At 45.9% G+C, this 17,427-nt stretch overlaps 1 protein-coding gene across 1 annotated transcript in view; it reads left to right on the top strand.

Moving 5' to 3' along the window:
* The window catches only part of LOC147729973 (uncharacterized), a 1,004,770-nt gene that overhangs the window by 675,971 nt on the left and 311,372 nt on the right, over window positions 1-17,427 (top strand). Inside the window, exon 21 of the mRNA XM_086954938.1 lies at window positions 6,561-6,765. Within this exon, the coding sequence (XP_086811064.1) occupies window positions 6,561-6,765 (205 nt within the window). The remainder of the gene's footprint in view (window positions 1-6,560; window positions 6,766-17,427) is intronic.

Here is a 17,427-nt window from a genome sequence, read left to right as displayed (position 1 = left end):
CTGGAGGAGGCCCCCGTCGATGACAGAGCCCCCCACCTATTTAGCTACTTACATCTTGTCGCTGTTTAGTGCCTCTTGTACGTCCAGGAGGAATACGTCCACTCCCAATCTAGACACGTGTGCCCTGTCCTTATCATAGTACCCTTCAGTTTACTCTTGCATTGGTACTTGCCTAATGAAACCCACGCCTCTCTTCCCATGAACTTCTGCAGGGATCTGTTGACCCTCCTGCGGGAATGCTCTACCGCAGGAGGGACAACCTCAGACCACAGGAGCTCGCCCGCTCCTAACATGTTCCCAGATGAAAGATGAGGATATTGGGTGGGGGCCACCCGTAAGCAGGGTGTTGTTCTAGCTTGAGCCTCAAATTGCCCCATTTCATTCCTGGGTGGCCCAGCCAGGCTCCCAACCAGGTATTCAGGATCTTACATTTTGTTAGTCCTTTTAAACAGGATCAAAATACAGGAAAGGGGCAGAAAAAACTTTAATGGAATAATTTCTAAGCACGTGTCTTCTCTTTTGGGAATCCCCCCCTGAATTTGAGTCATTCCATACTCTACGACTCTAATGGTCTCTCTTCCAGATATATTCACATAACAATCAAGGGAGCCTTCAAGACAGTCCACTTGCGTTTCTACGTTAGGCCTCAATGAGCCTACCCTGCTAGTGTGAGCACCATAAAGCCAACCTACTGGCTTCGCCAATACTTCTTAAATCCATAAAGGTGTCCTAAAGTGGTTTATTACATAATGGATACAAAGATTATCGCATAGTAATGACCCCTTCTGAACAACTGCATGCACTTGATAATGCTACAAGAGCAGGTCTCAATTCTAGTCAAGACTAGTTACCATCAACGTTCATTAAGCTTACAGAAAGGCGAGCTCGGCGACCGTGCATAGGAAATTAATTATGTCCTTTTTGTTGGAGTTTTAAATGTCAGCTCACCACCAGGTGATCAGTATCTTACATTTTGCTCTCAGTCTAAACAGGATCAACTTGCAGGAAGGGAGGGAAAAAATGTTAATGTGATGATTTCTACGCACGTGTCTTATCTTTCGGGAATCTCCCCCTAAATTAAAATCATTCCCTACTCTATGTCTCTAATTTTCCTTCTTTCAAGATATCGTGTCTAAATTATATGCAAATAGCTTAAGCCTGTAAGCCAGGGTTATTTCCCAGACACCTCTTTGGTCTAATCTAAAGTGGCATGGTGGTCAAACGCCTATGGCTTGAAATACTACCCGAGCGACTGCCAGAGGTTAGACAAATTGCTAGCATTCCTCCTAACAAATCTGTGTGTTTGAGTAGATTTTAACCTGTCATTCCCTTCGCCTACCCCCAAAATAATTGGGTACAGTTAATTCCAGAGGTTGTAAGTATTTCCAGTTACCCCAGTTTTAAATTTAACGCTCAGAAAATCGCTTTTCTGGCTCTTTTCCAGAAGTTATTTCTTTGTTTGCCTGAGAGTCCTCCACTGCAAGTGCTGGGACTTAGAAGCATTTTGCCAACTTTCTGCCTATAAATCCGATAGAGACTGGGACTCCCCTGGCTGGTTAACACAGTTGCTATGGGTGCAGACAAAAAAGTGCATGTCAAGTTAGCCGGTGTATGACGGCCGGCCTATCCCACATGCCCACTCCGCATTTGCAGTGTCATCCTTGCTGCTGTCAATCAGCAGTAATCATTCCGCCCCCTGCACTCGCCGGTAGCAAGAAAATGAGTTAGTTTGACAACATTTTAATGGTGATGCATTGGTTCGTACTATAGGGGGGAGGAGCCTCGCACAGGTGGGGCAACACCCCTCCGCTGTAAAGGAGAAACTTCCACTAAACATGACTTTCTTTGAGGACCCGCAAGACTATGACTTAGCATACGCAGTGGCTCATTCCATTTATGAGTACAGCAGGGCACGAATGTCTCCTAACTTGTTTAATACTTGGTATTGACACTATTAGACAACCTGCTGTGTTTGATATAGGATTGATCACATATCTAGAGGATAGCCATGCCAGAGCTGAAGAGAGGGCCTGGCTCGGATCTTCGAGCCTGTGCACGAGCCGAGCCCTGAAAATGTTTGCTATGTAAATTATACAACAAGTAAAGTATGATAAAGTCTCTTCCAATTAAAAAAGTGTATTCCTTTAACAAGTTGAAGCTTTGGCATTAATACTTCACATTACAGCACTACGCCGAGCAGTACTTTATTATAAGTAAACGTTTTGAAACATGAACCAATAACGAACTAAGAGGCAAGATAGTTGTCATGTAAAAACCCTGTACTGGCCCAGATTATTATATAGCAACATTATAGTCTATTCAATCAAGCACAATTGTTTTTTGTGTACAGCTGGTATTCTGAATTCACGTGTTTAAAAGTGCTTTCATATGCGATAATGAATAATTAGAGTTTTGGTGAAATAAAATATTTGCCCAAGGTGCATTTTAGTCAGTTTTTCTGGTTTCACCTTCTAGAAATCAGCCACTAAATATGTGTCTATTTGTTGTTACTTATGTTAAGGCTTTGTTTTTACCTTTGTTCATTTTTCTGCAGTTTTTATATTGCACAAACCCAACCCAAAGGTATTGGAGCACTTTACATGAGCAGCAGTTACATTACAAAAGCACAACAACAATCACTTGAGGTGATTTCCTCTTCCAATGTGTGCTATAGAATGCAGCATGCATTAAAAGAGGGGAAAATGAGGAGACATTAATACATTTCTCCTCGTTGCAGCTCGCTACGCCACACCTGGGAGTTGCATAGCATCCTGACACATTTCTAGGTTTACGATTGTTCGTAAATCTGGAAATGCATCATTGGACATGGGTGTTGCGTGTGAACACCCACAGCAACACCCATGTCATGCCCCTAACACGCAATGTGTTGCGTGAAATGCGCGAAATTTATTAGCACATAAAAAGGTTCATGCAGCAGGCTGTGCCATCAGTGTGTAATGCAACATGGGGCACAGGCAGCGCTAGGGGCTCATAAATAAGCCTCTAAATGTTTTGCCTAGAATCACAGGAGCTGATGCCGAGACCCAACCTTGTTTTCCAATTCCAAAGTCGACAGTTCTGGCTGTAACACGACATCCAGTGTACAGGGAGGTAGGCAGGCAGAAGCCACATGAAAGCTCGGTTCGTTAAGGGCTTGAGTTTCCAGAAGGACCTTGAGCTGAGCCAGGCTTCGGGCTTAAGCCTGGCTTGAGCTTTCAGTTGCCCGCCCACCTCTACACATGTCATATAAATGTAGTCATTTTGGATTATAGGGGGATAGATTTGTTATTGTTATTCTGTATTGGTTTGTTTGCAGTGTTGTGTTAAAAAGAAAATATATCAATGGCTTGCGTTTGAGGAATTTTCGAAAGAGGGTTTTTCGGAGCGTGTTGTTGCAGAAACACTGGAATGCATTGGTACATGTCCAGAAAGCTCCCAAGTGACCCCATATCATGAGTTTGATCTTCAGCCAATAATTGACTGTAACTGACTGGTTCAGGATACTTATATAGTGTACTGATACCCAAACTGAGCTTCTAGGCGCTGATAACATGCATGCTTGGAAGAGTATGCCTATACTTATAGGAGAAAGTCAAACTACTCGTACCAGCATACTTAGTGCTGCAGATGAAAACCACGGCTTCCAGAAGATATCTTCACAACATGGGGCTTGTTGATTGCTGTGTCACTACATATCTGATATATGGTCCCTTGGGTTATTTAAGGTGGTACAGGTGTGGATACATTAAGTTGTCTCATATCAGATGTATAGATATCTCACCAGTTGTTCCTTGAGTTGCTTTTTGTTTTGCCATCTCCTTATATATGCAGGACTGTACCAAAAAGAAAGAACAGCATTGGCTGAACTACTCACAACTTGATATGCAGTGGCTGGCATGGGGAGGGAGATCCAGCAGCAGATATTGAGCTGAATCTGGTTTCCAGGCTGGCCGCAGTGAAGTTTGTAGACTTAGGGCCACTTATAGTGGAGCCCGTACTTCTGATTTTGGTGTGCATGTGAAGTAGAAGCATGTAGGGATGGCTCTTATTTTCCTTTTCCATTTCAACCCAGCACAGATGCTTCACTTAAAGGGGCCATCAGCATTCCTTTTACCCTAGTCTTATCAATGCATCCAGGACATATCCATTAGGATCACCCCAATGCTGCTCCAATTGAGGAAATAATCGAAGACTCACCTCTTTAAAGAAAACGACATAAAAATGCCTTAACCACCCACAACTGTTTCCTCTCCTATCACTTACTGACTTTACGATTGCCTTTGACCATGAACAGTGCTTCGCTATCTTCTGGCTAGTTTTTGCTATAGAAATACCATATACATACACAGACACATACATACCCTCTCTGGAAGCAGTTGAAATGCGTATTTTCATAGCTGAAGCCTAACACCTTCTTTCTGTCACATAGACCCCTTAAGAGAAACAGAGATACACAAAGACCCTCATTGACTTCACAAGCTGCTAAAAGATAAACTGAGGCTTAGAATTAGTTTTACTCAAGCTCTGTATGCAAGAGGTATGGGTTTAAGCGTGCCCTGTAAGAATATATGCTTATCTAAATATATATCTGTGTCTAAGTGTTATTACACTATAATCATTTATGTAGCCTAATCTCTCATTGGCTCCCAGGCAACACCAGAAGGACTGTCACGTAGGTCATTGTCACCAGCATGCTGGACTATGGGAACGTACTATACATAGGAATCACCACACGCCTCCTGAAGAGATTACAGACAATACAAAATCCCGCGGCCAGATTCATCCTCTTCCTCCCCATACAAACCTACATCACAACCCACATTAAGAAGCTACACTGGCTCCAGATCCAAAGAGATGCCAGTTTAAGATGTTGACCCACACATACAAAGCCCTGCACAGCAAAGGACCAGCTTACATCAACCATCGATTGACATTCCACCAACCAACGAGACACCTACAATCCCCCTTCCTCGCTGACACCCCCCGGATCCAGTGAAGGAACAGTGGAGGATGGTCCTTCTCACACCTGGCAGCCAAAGCTTGGAACGACCTTCCCCTGCATCTCAGTATCTCCCCATAGCTCCAGGAATTCAGGCAAGGACTCAAGACCTGGCTCATCAAATAAACAGATCACAATGAAGCTAGCAGTACCCCCAGCACCTTAAGACCATCACCGGGGATTTGCGGTGCTTTGCAAATCTCTGATTGATTGATTAGTGAGTCTATAATACTGCAAAAGTACCCATTTGAACAAACTTAAATATAGATACATTGAGAAATAAGCCTTTAAGTTTATAACCCTATGCCTTACAGGTTACATCCAGCTAGCTAATGCAGGTGCATCAGTCACTGAGCTATATTATCAGGATTGTAATTTATGACCTGCAGGTAACAGAAGGAGCTCAGCACCAAAAGTAAGGACCCACTGAGCTATTGAGCTATGCTGCAAGACATAATGTTAACAATTCTGAGGACTTACAATGCACCCACAGAAAACCTTAAGTTGTTTTTGTTGTCTTTTCATTGCTTTGCTCATGTATGTTTCCTTTCCTTTCTTGTGTTGGCTCTTCCCTGGAGCATGGACCAAGGACATGTGTTCTTTTTCATCTTTGTTCTTCCTCGTCTTTTTGCAACACACTTTTTTTAAAATTTGTAAGCATTTCAATATTATTCCGGGACGTGCAATGTGTTTTACTACTTTTAACACAGGCATACAGCTTCTTATTTGTGTTGCTTTCACCCTATATGCCATCTCTGTTCACACTTTAGTTACTTACACTCACAAGTGTACTACTCTACGCCACTCTAAACCACTCCACCCTCTATGCCACTGTACTCTACGCCACTTTACTCTATGCCGCTTTACGCCACTCCACTCTGTACAATCTACTGTATGCCACCCTATGCCATTCCACTCCACAACACTCTACGCCACTCCATTCCATTCCACGCCACTCCACTCCACACAATGGCACTCAATGGCAGTCTAAGCCACTCCTCTCTACGCTACTCTATTCTACTCCACTTTATTGTACTCTGCCACTCTACATAAATACTCTATTCTAAACCACTCCTCTGTACCCTACTTTATCCCACTCTAGACCATATTAGTCTACTCTATGCCACTCGACTCTATGCCGCTCTACTGTACGGATCTCTACTTTATTCCACTCCACTCTTTGTCGCTCCACTCTATCACTCCACTCTACTTTACACCACTCCACTCTATGCCACTTCACTCTCCGCGACTCCACGCCACTCTACTCTTTGCTACCATATTGTACACCACCCTTCTCTGCCCCACAACACTAACTTTTAGCCGTGCTGCTGTATGACATGTCTAAGAGACATCGGCATAACCAATATCTCTCACATAGGTGAGACCCATTGGCTTTGCCATCGGTTGTTTTCCATTGCCATCACTAGTGCTCATATGAGATGACTCGAGGTTCAAGATTTCCTATAGGTAGTACTTTCAATTTGTATTTTGGGGGATGGCCAGCAGTAGAGGGCACAATGCATGTGTTGTTACTCATGAAAATAAACATTTGTTTTTCCAGGTGATCAGTAAAGTCATGAACTCTGGCCAGAGTGACAGCCCCTTTCTTAAGGCTTTCCCCGTCCTCAGCAGCCTATCTCGGAGCCCGGAATTTGAGTACCGTACAGTGATAAACGCAAACGAGCGGAAGCCTATGTCTGTGAACGCCTTTCTGATTTTTCAGGTTTCTACAGTAGACTTGGAGACTGGCAGTCTTACTATTCTAGGTAAATTGTAAGCAATGTTAATATGAATGGTCATTGAAAAACACACGTTACCCAGCCATAATATTACACTTTTTTCTAGGTTCTAGACCTGGCACAAGTCATAAAAAATAATGAGTGACTAAATAGCATAGGTTTTTTTTGCAATGATATCAGATGCAATAACCACAGCAAGTGACATCACATGAAGTGATGTCAGAATCCATAAACACCACTAATATGAAAATAGATGGCACTATTTTACAGTCAAAGCTTTTAACCCCTTGCGTGCGGGGCGTATTCCCCGCCTGTGCTGACTCCGCCTTGCGCCGGCGGAGTCATGACGGAACGGTTCCGTCATCAGCACAGCTCAACCGACGCTGATGACGGAACCGTTCTGTCATCAGAACGCAAGGGGTTAAACTCCCTAATATAAAAATGTAAACAAATGTATACAGCGTATGTTTTCATACCTAAACCAGACATATATGTGCATCTTTTTGTTTGTGATTAAAAAGCAGTGAATGCTTTAGACCGGTGGTTGTCAACCTTTTAACTTCTGTGGACCCCACCTAATCATTACTGGAATCTGGGGACCACCACTGAATCATTATTTTTTTCCTGGGATCCCCATGTAGTCATTATTGGAATCCATGGATTTAATTTTAATGGGAAGGTTGAAGCTTTCTAAATTTAATTGAGACCACTCATCTTCCATATAATATTATGTTTGACTGCTCCCACGGATCAATCAGAAGATACCAACTTAATTTTTAGCCTCTAACTTCAAATTCTTTCACATTTATAGCATGTTTTAAAATGTTCAATTTTGTTTCTTTACTCATACACACCTTATTGATCTGTTAATATTACTTAATTTTCTAAGCAGTCACGGACGCCCTTTAGTAGGACCACAGGCTACGAAATCTGTTTTAGACAATAACCAGTTCTACATTTAAACACAGTCTATGTTTTGTTTTGCTCTTTATTGATATTATACATGTAAACGGATCCTGTTCACCAAGAAGTCAAAGATGTTAGCAGCATTTCCAACATTCACGGGTTCATTAGCCAAGTATATATAGTGCAGTTACACAGCCATCTTCACACAAGATGGAATCATCTCAGCAGGCGCAGATTTTACTACACAAGAGGAACCAATATTAACACCTTCCGTGCTCATGACGAGCTGAGCTCGTCATGAGCACGGAAGGTGTTAATATAGGTTCCTCTTGTGTAGTAAAATCATGAGGAGCTGAGCTCGTCATGAGGCACAGTTGCGCTGTGCTCATGATGAGCTGAGTTCGTCATAACCGCCGCAACGCTCGCACGCGGGGATAATTTCCCTGCTGTGCTGAACGTTCGAAAACTGGAGTGGTCATGATGAGCTTGGCTCGTCATGAGCACAGCGCCACCAAGCAGCGTGACAAGCCGAACTCGTCACAAGCACTGTGGCGCTGCGCGCGCCCTCCCTCCCCCCGCACCGCAGAGGAATTAGCCCCGCGGCGATGGGGTTAACAACCCCTCTATCCATCAGCACACAGCTCAAGAGGTTCATATGCAGCTTTAACTTATGTACATTGGTAGTAGTATCACATTTCCTAATTACATATTCAGGAGGGTGCATGAACAGACACATACATACATACTTGCACCTAAAAGAGCGATCACAGCCAGAACCCCATCCGCCCTGCCATCGAGCAAGACGCTAACGAAACCTCATATACCAGAACTTCGAGCCGCCGCGCTAGAGACCCAGGAACCACTATCACGATTAATTTGAATCCTCCAACATACCGTGCCATCGGCTTTGGCCGGTTAATATCAGTTGCAATGTCCACACGGGCGGACTAAGTAAACATACCTCCAGGAAATCCGCACAATTACCATGCAGAGGCTATGTTATTTTGGAAATGCTCTCAAGACAAACATGATTTAATGGTTTTTGTCCTGATGATGATGCTTGTATTCTTAAGTTGCATCGAAACGTCGTCGACCTTAAAGCACAATATGTTTTTATAAAGTCACAAAATGTCTTTAACAATGGTTTGCTAAAAATGAATCCAAGTCTGTAAAACTGAATACTAGTACAGACCGCCTTGTGCGCCTTTACATAATTTGCTTTCACTTGTTTTGTCTTGTCCTTTGTGGGTCACAGGCTGTGCCCACTTTTGTATAAGATGTTTACTATATGAACCAGCAAAATATTTAATTAATAAATTCCTGTCCGGCTGGACAAAGGTCATACATACTATTTAGTATATGTCTATCATTTGCATGATCCTAATGTACTAGGGTCCTCTGTCTTGTGTAATAGACGTGAGGAAGAAGAGCGCCTTGTCGTCCAGCACCACCCGAAGCTTAGCCGGGAAGAGCAGAGAGTACGTTATGCCTTCAGTTCTGAGTTCCCGTTTAAAGGACAAGAAGGAGGCTCGCATCTGCTGTGTTTCAAAGGTGTAATCAGGGAATAGTGTCACCTTGCTATTCGCTATCTGGAATGGCCCCACATCTCGGGCTCTCTGCAGCAGCAAGTCCCTGTCCTTATAGTCCAGCAGTTTGGCTATAATTGGTCTGGGCGGTTGACCCGGTCTGGGCGGTCTAGCCGGAACGCTGTGGGCGCGTTCCAGTGTGAAAAATGGAGAGAGGCCTTCTGGCGCCACCGTTATCTTAAACCAGTTGTCCAGGTACTCAACCATATCGTCCCCTTCTGTTTTTTCTGTAAGGCCCACTATTCGGACGTTACTGCGTCGACTCCTGCTTTCGGCGTCCTCAGCCCTCCTCTCCAGTGATTGTATTCGGTCTAGGGTGTCCACTAGCTTCACCTCCATAGTTTTGTGGGCAGGGGCCAGCTCTCGTAGGGTATCTTCCGTATCCTTGACTCTGTCTTTAATTTTGTCGTGGTCCGCACGGAGGAGGCCCAAACCCGACGCCACTTGCGCAATATCTTGTTGCAAAGTGTCTCTCGTCGCGGCAATAGCCTCCAGTATGCGGTCTTGAAGTTGTTGCAGGCCTGAAGGCCCCGTGGGAACCCCCTCTGGCGTTTGGAGGCCGTAGCTCCCTCCGTCTTCCCCTTGTTCTTCACCATGATTTCAAGATGCCTTTTGTGCTGATACTCTCTGTGCACTCCGCAGCTCAAGGGATGCCTCCGTGGTCCCCTCCCGTGTGTGGGCTCGTAGCAGCGATCCCCGACGGTCCCACGGCTCTCCAAACGTATGCTGTAGGGCAGTTTCAGTGCCAGTTGACTCCAGGCACGTGGGGCCGTCCTGTTCAAGTATGATCTTCCACTCCTAGTATGTAGGTTTCTCCCGCACTCCCCCGGGGTTCTCCTGCCAGGTACACCCGGGTTCCCCGTGGTGCTTCGCTGCTGGTAGGTCTCAAGCGCAATCAGGTTCTGTGCTCCTTGTGATCCCTTGGGGTCGTTTCCGTACGGTGTGAATGGTCAGGTCAGCCCTGGGTGCTCCCCATCCTATTTGGACTCTTCTGCCGCTCCTGTGGTTTGCGGACATGGGCTGCTCGCAGGGCTCAAACTTGTTAGTGCTCGCCCCCGCTAACAGGTGGTTACTAGTGTCGTCAACCACCAGCTTGCCGGCTTCCCCCACACACCTTCGTGCCGCTACAGCTACGGGGCGTCTCCTTGGGCCTCCTCAGCTCCTGTGAAGCATTTCTCGGCGCAGAGCCCCTGTCCACAGGTTCGGGGCGTTACCGCAGCGCTTGCCGGTAGTATTGAAGGACTGTGGGATCCAGCTCCCTCCTCAGGTCCTACGCAAAGTTGGGGCCCTTCCCTTTGCCGGGCTTCATCTGCTGTTCAGCCTCGTTGGTGCACCAGCTCACCAGCCTCATCCACTGCTGCCTCCATGTGCATCCACGGCTTTCAGGTTGATCCAAGGCCGCCTCCGGGGCCTGGGCGCTTTCCGGGGAGCCGGCCACTGCTGAGACGTTATATCCCTCCGCTATTTGTCAATCAGCACTCCCTCAGCTCGCTCCGGGTCTCAACTCACGGTGCCGTGTTGTGGTCTGGTGTCGGGACCTCCCAGACGCAGGGGGAGGCCGATGTTGCGCCATGTGCTCTGTTGATTCCACAGCGCCTCTGATAGAATTGAGGGTCTTGTCGGGCTGCTCTCCTTCCGAGCTCAGCAGCCTCGGCCTCTGCCATTCAGTCTGATCGTAGTCGCCCTGACTCAGATGCTCTGCTCCTCGCCGTTGTCTTCTCCGAATCTCCCGCTGTGTTGCCCTCGCCGCGCTGTGCCCTCCTTCCTCCGCCACCAGGGAGCTGAACCCAGTGCCGACCTGTCAGCCGTCTCATTCAAGCAAGCTTTCAGCAATCGTCAATGAGTAGACCCAAGCCAGCAGTCAGGCGTTTCTCCCACCGGGCCCTCACATAGCAGTCGCAGCTCTCTCCGTAGGGGTAAGAAGCTCGTCCCCCCTTGCTGCTGCGCCGATCCGCCTTCACAGTGCTCCGCCCGTCTCTTAGTTGTGGAAATAGCCAAGTCAGACCTCACCTCGTAGTGCCAGGTGGTGTCCCAAGTGCCGTTCCGCCTCCCAGACGGTCAGTGTCTCCGCAGGGTATCAGCTTCGGCAAAGCTACCGCAAATCAGAGGCATCGATTTCCGCCGCCATCTTGCAGAGCCTTCTCCAGCTCAGTCCGTCCCAGGAGCAGGCCGATACAGCGACACGGGGCTATGGGGCTCGTTGCGCCAACGTCCGTGAACACTAGGTGCTTCGCTGTGTTCTCCGGAGTGCACCTCTCCGGGGGACGCACCCCTCTTCCAAGATCTCCCGTTAGTCTTCTCCGGCATCGGAGATGGCCGCCATTTTAGGCTCCTTCGTGCACGGGTTCTGCTTCCTCTCCGCTCGATCGGCGCACCTTCAGTTTGCTCCGTGTGCGCTCACAGGGATGCCATTATGATTCCCCTCACCTCCAGCACGCAGATGAGCGTAGTTGCGGGAGTCGGCGCTCCGTTTACCAGGATTATTAGGGGATCAGGCACGGAGCTCCGAGCTCACGCCGCCATTCCCTCCGGTGTCCAAGCCACGCCCGCCAGACCTAGAGGAACCTTAACCGAACACTCCTAATCAAATACCATATCATGCTGCGCTACTGGCAATCCATTCACTAACACATGACTTGCAGAAATTGCTGACCTGGTGAAACTCACCGAACTATATGAACTACCCCCTAAAAACACTTCTGCTAAGTAATTTACCACACTTACTACAGATACCGAAAAGGGATTCAAACGCCTCTTAGAACACCAACAAACCCATCTCTTCCGTGCCAACCTATAAGACTTTGTGATACCTGGCACACAAAATCCTTTGATGACTTTTGTAACCTTGACCATAAGCCTGACACCTGCCATACTCTTCTGAAATCATCCATCCATCAACTGCAGATGACCCTTCAATGCCAGATTGTGACTCTCCCCCATTGGATTCGCCAACAATCCCAGGTAACATGGAATAGCCACAGGATCATCTATCAAGAAACTCATCACGTCTGCAAACTCTTCTGAAACGGGCAAAACAAAATTCTTCCTGCTTTCTCGTCACTTTCACCAACAATCTCTGGATCATGGAAAACATGGGAAATATATAACTGTGTTTCATCCTCAAACTCTGTAGAAAAGCATCCACCGCCTTGGCCTCTGGATCTGGCTTCCAATTGAAGAAAACTGGAATCTGTGCATTGAACCTACTCATAAACAAATCGACCTTGAATGGACTGCATCTCCTCTCTAAAGTATTGAAAACATTCCTGTCCAACCTCCAATGCTGACTTCCTTAAATGCCTTGAAATCCAATACACCACTGAATTGCTCAATCCTGCAATATGTTGTGCCTGTACCATTACATTCTGGCTCAGACAACAGTGCCAAAAAACCTTGCCAAATCAATCAACTGAGGTTCCCCGAATCTGTTCATATACCTGACCGCCAAAACATTGTCCATCTTCAACAATACACAAGACTTTACTTGATTCCTGACAAAACTCTTACCGCAAAAGAACCTCTCAGCAATGCCAGGTAATTGATATGCATCGCCTCCATTTCTCTCCTGTTGTGAAAGAACCACATTTTGCCCCCCTCCTTGAAGATTAGCATCCAACTCTCTTACTGACTCTGAATTGATGCAGAAAGCAAACCCAACAATCTGACCAAGTGAATAAAGACACTAAGTTGCTCATTCTCATTCTCCTTAACTCCTTGTGGATCTGTTTTTCCTTCTCCATTGGGAACTTCGATACAAAGCCCAATGTCCATATCTGAAAACCTAAAAAATACTGTCTCCTGACTTGGCACAAAACATGTCTTCATCCTGTTCACTACAAAACCTAGCTCCTCCAAAACACGGACTGCTAAGTACATTTGTTTCTACACAAACTCCTTCATCTCTGCCATGATCAGAACAACATCCAAATACACTATCTACACTAATATATATACCTCCTGACCTCAGCCAAGCCAAAGCTGGCCTCATGACCTTTGTGAAACATCACAGAGTCAGCATCAAATTGAATGGGAGACATGAAAAACTCCACATCACGCCCCTGCCACTAAAACTTCAGATCATCTTTTGTCGAGACATATTGGTACCATTAAATACGCATCGTTCAAGCCAAGATGAGTTAGCCAGGTTCCCTACCTTACAGGATCTCCCAATAAATGAATACCTTCCATTTTGATATGATTGTATTGACCCAATCATTCAAATGCGTTTAATTGATTACTAGTCTCAATTCTTTGTCCTTCTTCACCACCAAATATATTGCTTTCAGAACTTTTTGAATCTCTCTATGGCCTCCCTATGATAGCCTTCTCAAGAAGAACCTTCACCTCCTGAGTGACCATAGCCTCGTGTTCCTTTGAAACCTTCCGATTTCTTGGTTTCCTTTTCTGCCTTGGCTGTCCTATGATAACCCAGTACTGTCTTCAAAACCCACTGATCTGTTGTATGGTCCTTCCAACATGACAAAAAGTGGGCTAGTCTGCCACCCAGCTTTATTACGGTACCTAAAGGGCTTCCTGCCAAACATACCTTGTTATCCTCTGTCCCTTCTGTCACTTCTTGAAGCTCTTGCTTTTCCTTTTTGCCGCTGTGGGAAGAAACCTTGCACCTGGTATCCACTGAAGGGTCTAAAACCTTGAGCAAAACAAGCGTTCTGTGATTCCATAGCCACAGCCCCGAAATCGACCCACATTCTCCCAATCCCACCAAAAACATTCCTTATATCTTTTTGCACCTTTTGAATTGGATTAAATGTCCCTACATATGTGGACATATCATTCACAAACACCACACCAAAAAATAACCCATTGGCTTTTAAGCTCAGCTAATGTAGGAGCTATTTTAATGAGGATACTCTTCCTCCTTTCAACACAAAGCACTGTATTAGTGTTACCCAATAAACAATGGCCCATTGGCCCATCTCCTCAACATTAATTGTAGTAATGTTTGAATATGCATCTTCACTCATATCAAAAACCTTAGTCAAAAGTCCAAAACATCCAACAATCTATCCTGACACCCTTTAAGGTCCTTGTCCAAACCCCTCCTTGGATTCTGCCCAGATTAAGTTAGAATGGTCATCATTTTAGGATCCAGCTCGGGTGTATAAGCCACCTTGTGACTCATGTTGGCCGGGGGCACTCTGATTGTAACTGATTCCTCACCTCTTTAAGCATTTTTTGCCTAATCTAAAGTTCAACATACTGTGTACCATGATCTACTGGGATCCATTGAGGAGATAACGGGTCCTGAATGAGGAGTGGATCAAACATATCCTCCCAAAAGGGATCAAATAAGCCCTTCATTTCGTCCGATTTTTTATTATCTCTTTTTTGTTTCTTTGCCTTCTGCACTTCCTCATCTGATTTCTATAACACAGAAATACAACTTATTTCCACATCATCATTACTGATCGACTGTCCACAAGCAACCACTTTGTGACTCCTCTTAACTATATTGCTCTATCTTTGAATTTCAACTGAGCTGTTATTTTCCTCTTTCTATTTGGAACATTATGTCCTCTCAAATTAGGTTATTTCCCAGTTTCTTGCCAAATCTTTCCTCTTCTGAGTTGCCTTGTGTCCCTCAGCTTACACACCAGTCTTAACTCAGTCTCTTCCACTGACCGAAAGGTCTCCTCCTCTATCAGTTCCAAAGCGCTCCCCAATGTAGACATTAATCTCTCAACACAATCATCCTGTCTCCTGTGATGCTAAAGCTGTGAAAGCCTTGTCCACACTTGCCTGCACCTCCTCATGTATACTCTGATTTTCCCCAGCATCTGCCCTTCCCAAATCTCACAATACCTCAAATACCTTTAAATCAAAATCAGCCCTTTTATGTTGCCCCTAAAAATGACACTTCCCAGACTCCTCAGACCGATGTTTCTCCTCACTGTGTTGCCTTCCATTAATCACTTCAACTTATGCTCCCAATATATGACTGCCAACAGTGCCATTTACCTCTATCTGAATTGCCCAGTTCAAAATGCTGCAAGATGCCCGAGCAACACGCTCCTCATGGTAGCCAGGCAGGCCTACAAAATACGTCTCCTCACAGTGAGAAAAGAAATACACGAGGGAATGCTGCATGCTCTGCAAAGCATGCGCAAGCCACCTGAATGACAGGCTTTCAACCACTTTGCCTCAAAGTGCCTCGCGCTTCAACTGAAAGATGCACTTGTGAAGGCAACCGTGAGTTTAAACAAAATTAATTTGCTTTTCTGGAATCTACCACCATGGGCATCAATGTATCACATCAACATCTCACATTTAAAAACCTGTTATGGGGGCGTGGTCAAGATGGCAGTCGAATGAGACGTGTCTCTGAGTCTCTACAACACCGCCGACAATTAGCACGAGCATAGTTCTCTCCCTCCGGACACCATTCCTGGGGTGAAACGCTGAACCCTACCAGAAACCATTGCTGAGTCGCTAAAGGACATGTTAGTAAGACAGCCCATTCTGGGGACCCCGGAAAGAGCATCCCTGGGCGAAGCGGGGCTGCAAGATAGAGCAGAGGATGCTGATGGTCCTGCCACAAAGGCATTTATGACCTCACTCATCATGCCCCTCCAGGAGGATCTTCAAGCCATGCATGGGCAGCTTTCAGCAGATCTGAAGGAAGTGCGGCGGGACCTACCGAGCAAGGAAAGCTCACCCAGTGCAATTTCAAGGGCATACGCCAACGTTCTTTCAGGACTTATCAATGACTACTCTCTATAAACGCAGTGAACTCTGTCCCATCATGACCCACCTCAGGGGGAAATGAATATCAAATTCATGGGGGTACCCCTGCCAAATCATTTTCCGAAATGAAGGGAAATTGCTGTAGCTGAGATCCCTGAAAAAGGCACAGGAGGTCCTGGGTCTCTCAGAATCTATGACACAGGCGATTGGCGGTAAATACCATAAGGGTACTTGCTGCAAGCTGCATCGGTGGCGTAAAGTGGGGAAACAATCCTTGAATCATAAACCAGACACAGAGACGATAGCGAAAGAAAGGAAGGCAGTGCTCACTTTGCTGACTGGTTAGATTCTTCTTGAGTGGGTAATGCAACATCAGCGGGAAGATCCATTACGGGCGGGTTCGGAGGGGTGAACTCAGTTGACAGCCGCCCTTTCATGAGTGTCAACATGAAGACTTGCCAGTTGAAGGAGGTCATGGAGACCCCTATGCCCCGACTGGCTGATGCCACCCTTGTGTTCTCCTATGTTGACTAACTGATGTTGATTCGAGTTTTCAGAAATGTTCATATGAACTGTACAGTTTGGGGTTTTTGGGGTTTCCTTTCATCGTTTCTTGTTTACCTCTTTCTTTTTCCTCCGTAACAGTCTCAGGTAGGGCCCACAGCAAGGGCGGAAGAAGGGCCTCCGGGCATGTCACTGTTCCGCAGTCTTAATCCCAGTATGCCCAGCACTACATATACAATTCTATAAGTAAGCCATGGATAGGGACCTGAAGATCGTGAGCCTCAATGTCCGAGGCCTCAATCACCCAGTGAAATGCGTGGCGATCCTGTTCTTGCTTGAGCCCCCAGCTTGCTTGCTGCAAGAGGCGCACCTCCTGCCAAAGGACCCTGCGACCATGCGTTCCCGATGGTTCCCTCAAACCATTCCAAAAAGAATGGAATGGGCATTCCCTCAAACACGGAATTCAGTGGCAAGATAACATCAACAATGACAGAGGTCAAAGGGCGCCTCTTGATGGTTAGGGTACTTTGGAGTGCCACCTCCTTCACCTTAGCTAATATTTACGCCACAAATGCCCAGCAGGAGCCGTTCATCATCAATGCACTGACTGGCTTGCTTGCGTCTCCACACACAGCGGTTTTAGTGGGGTGGACTTCAACTGGTCATGGACCCTGCGGTAGACCGCTCATGTCAGCGGTTCATGAAGACAGGGGCATTCTCAAGAAAACAAAAGCACTCCAATCTTAGACAGAACTACACAGCCTGTTGAAAATGTATCCTTAATCTTTCCAAACCTATATAGATATTCAATCTCATGCAAAGTACTCATCTGTGTGTAAGCAGCAACAAAGAAGGAAGATGGCTGTATGTACTGATTATTTAACGTTTGGAATGTTTTAAGATTCTGATTCTGATTTAACATTCTATCTTTGTTGCTGCCCTGCAAGGGCAATAAACAGGATATGCATATTATTGGCCTATGTGTCTT

Source organism: Lissotriton vulgaris, chromosome 2_1, assembly GCF_964263255.1.
Source record: "Lissotriton vulgaris chromosome 2_1, aLisVul1.2, whole genome shotgun sequence".
Lineage (NCBI taxonomy): Eukaryota > Metazoa > Chordata > Amphibia > Caudata > Salamandridae > Lissotriton > Lissotriton vulgaris.
This window is presented reverse-complemented; position numbering and strand designations above follow the sequence as displayed.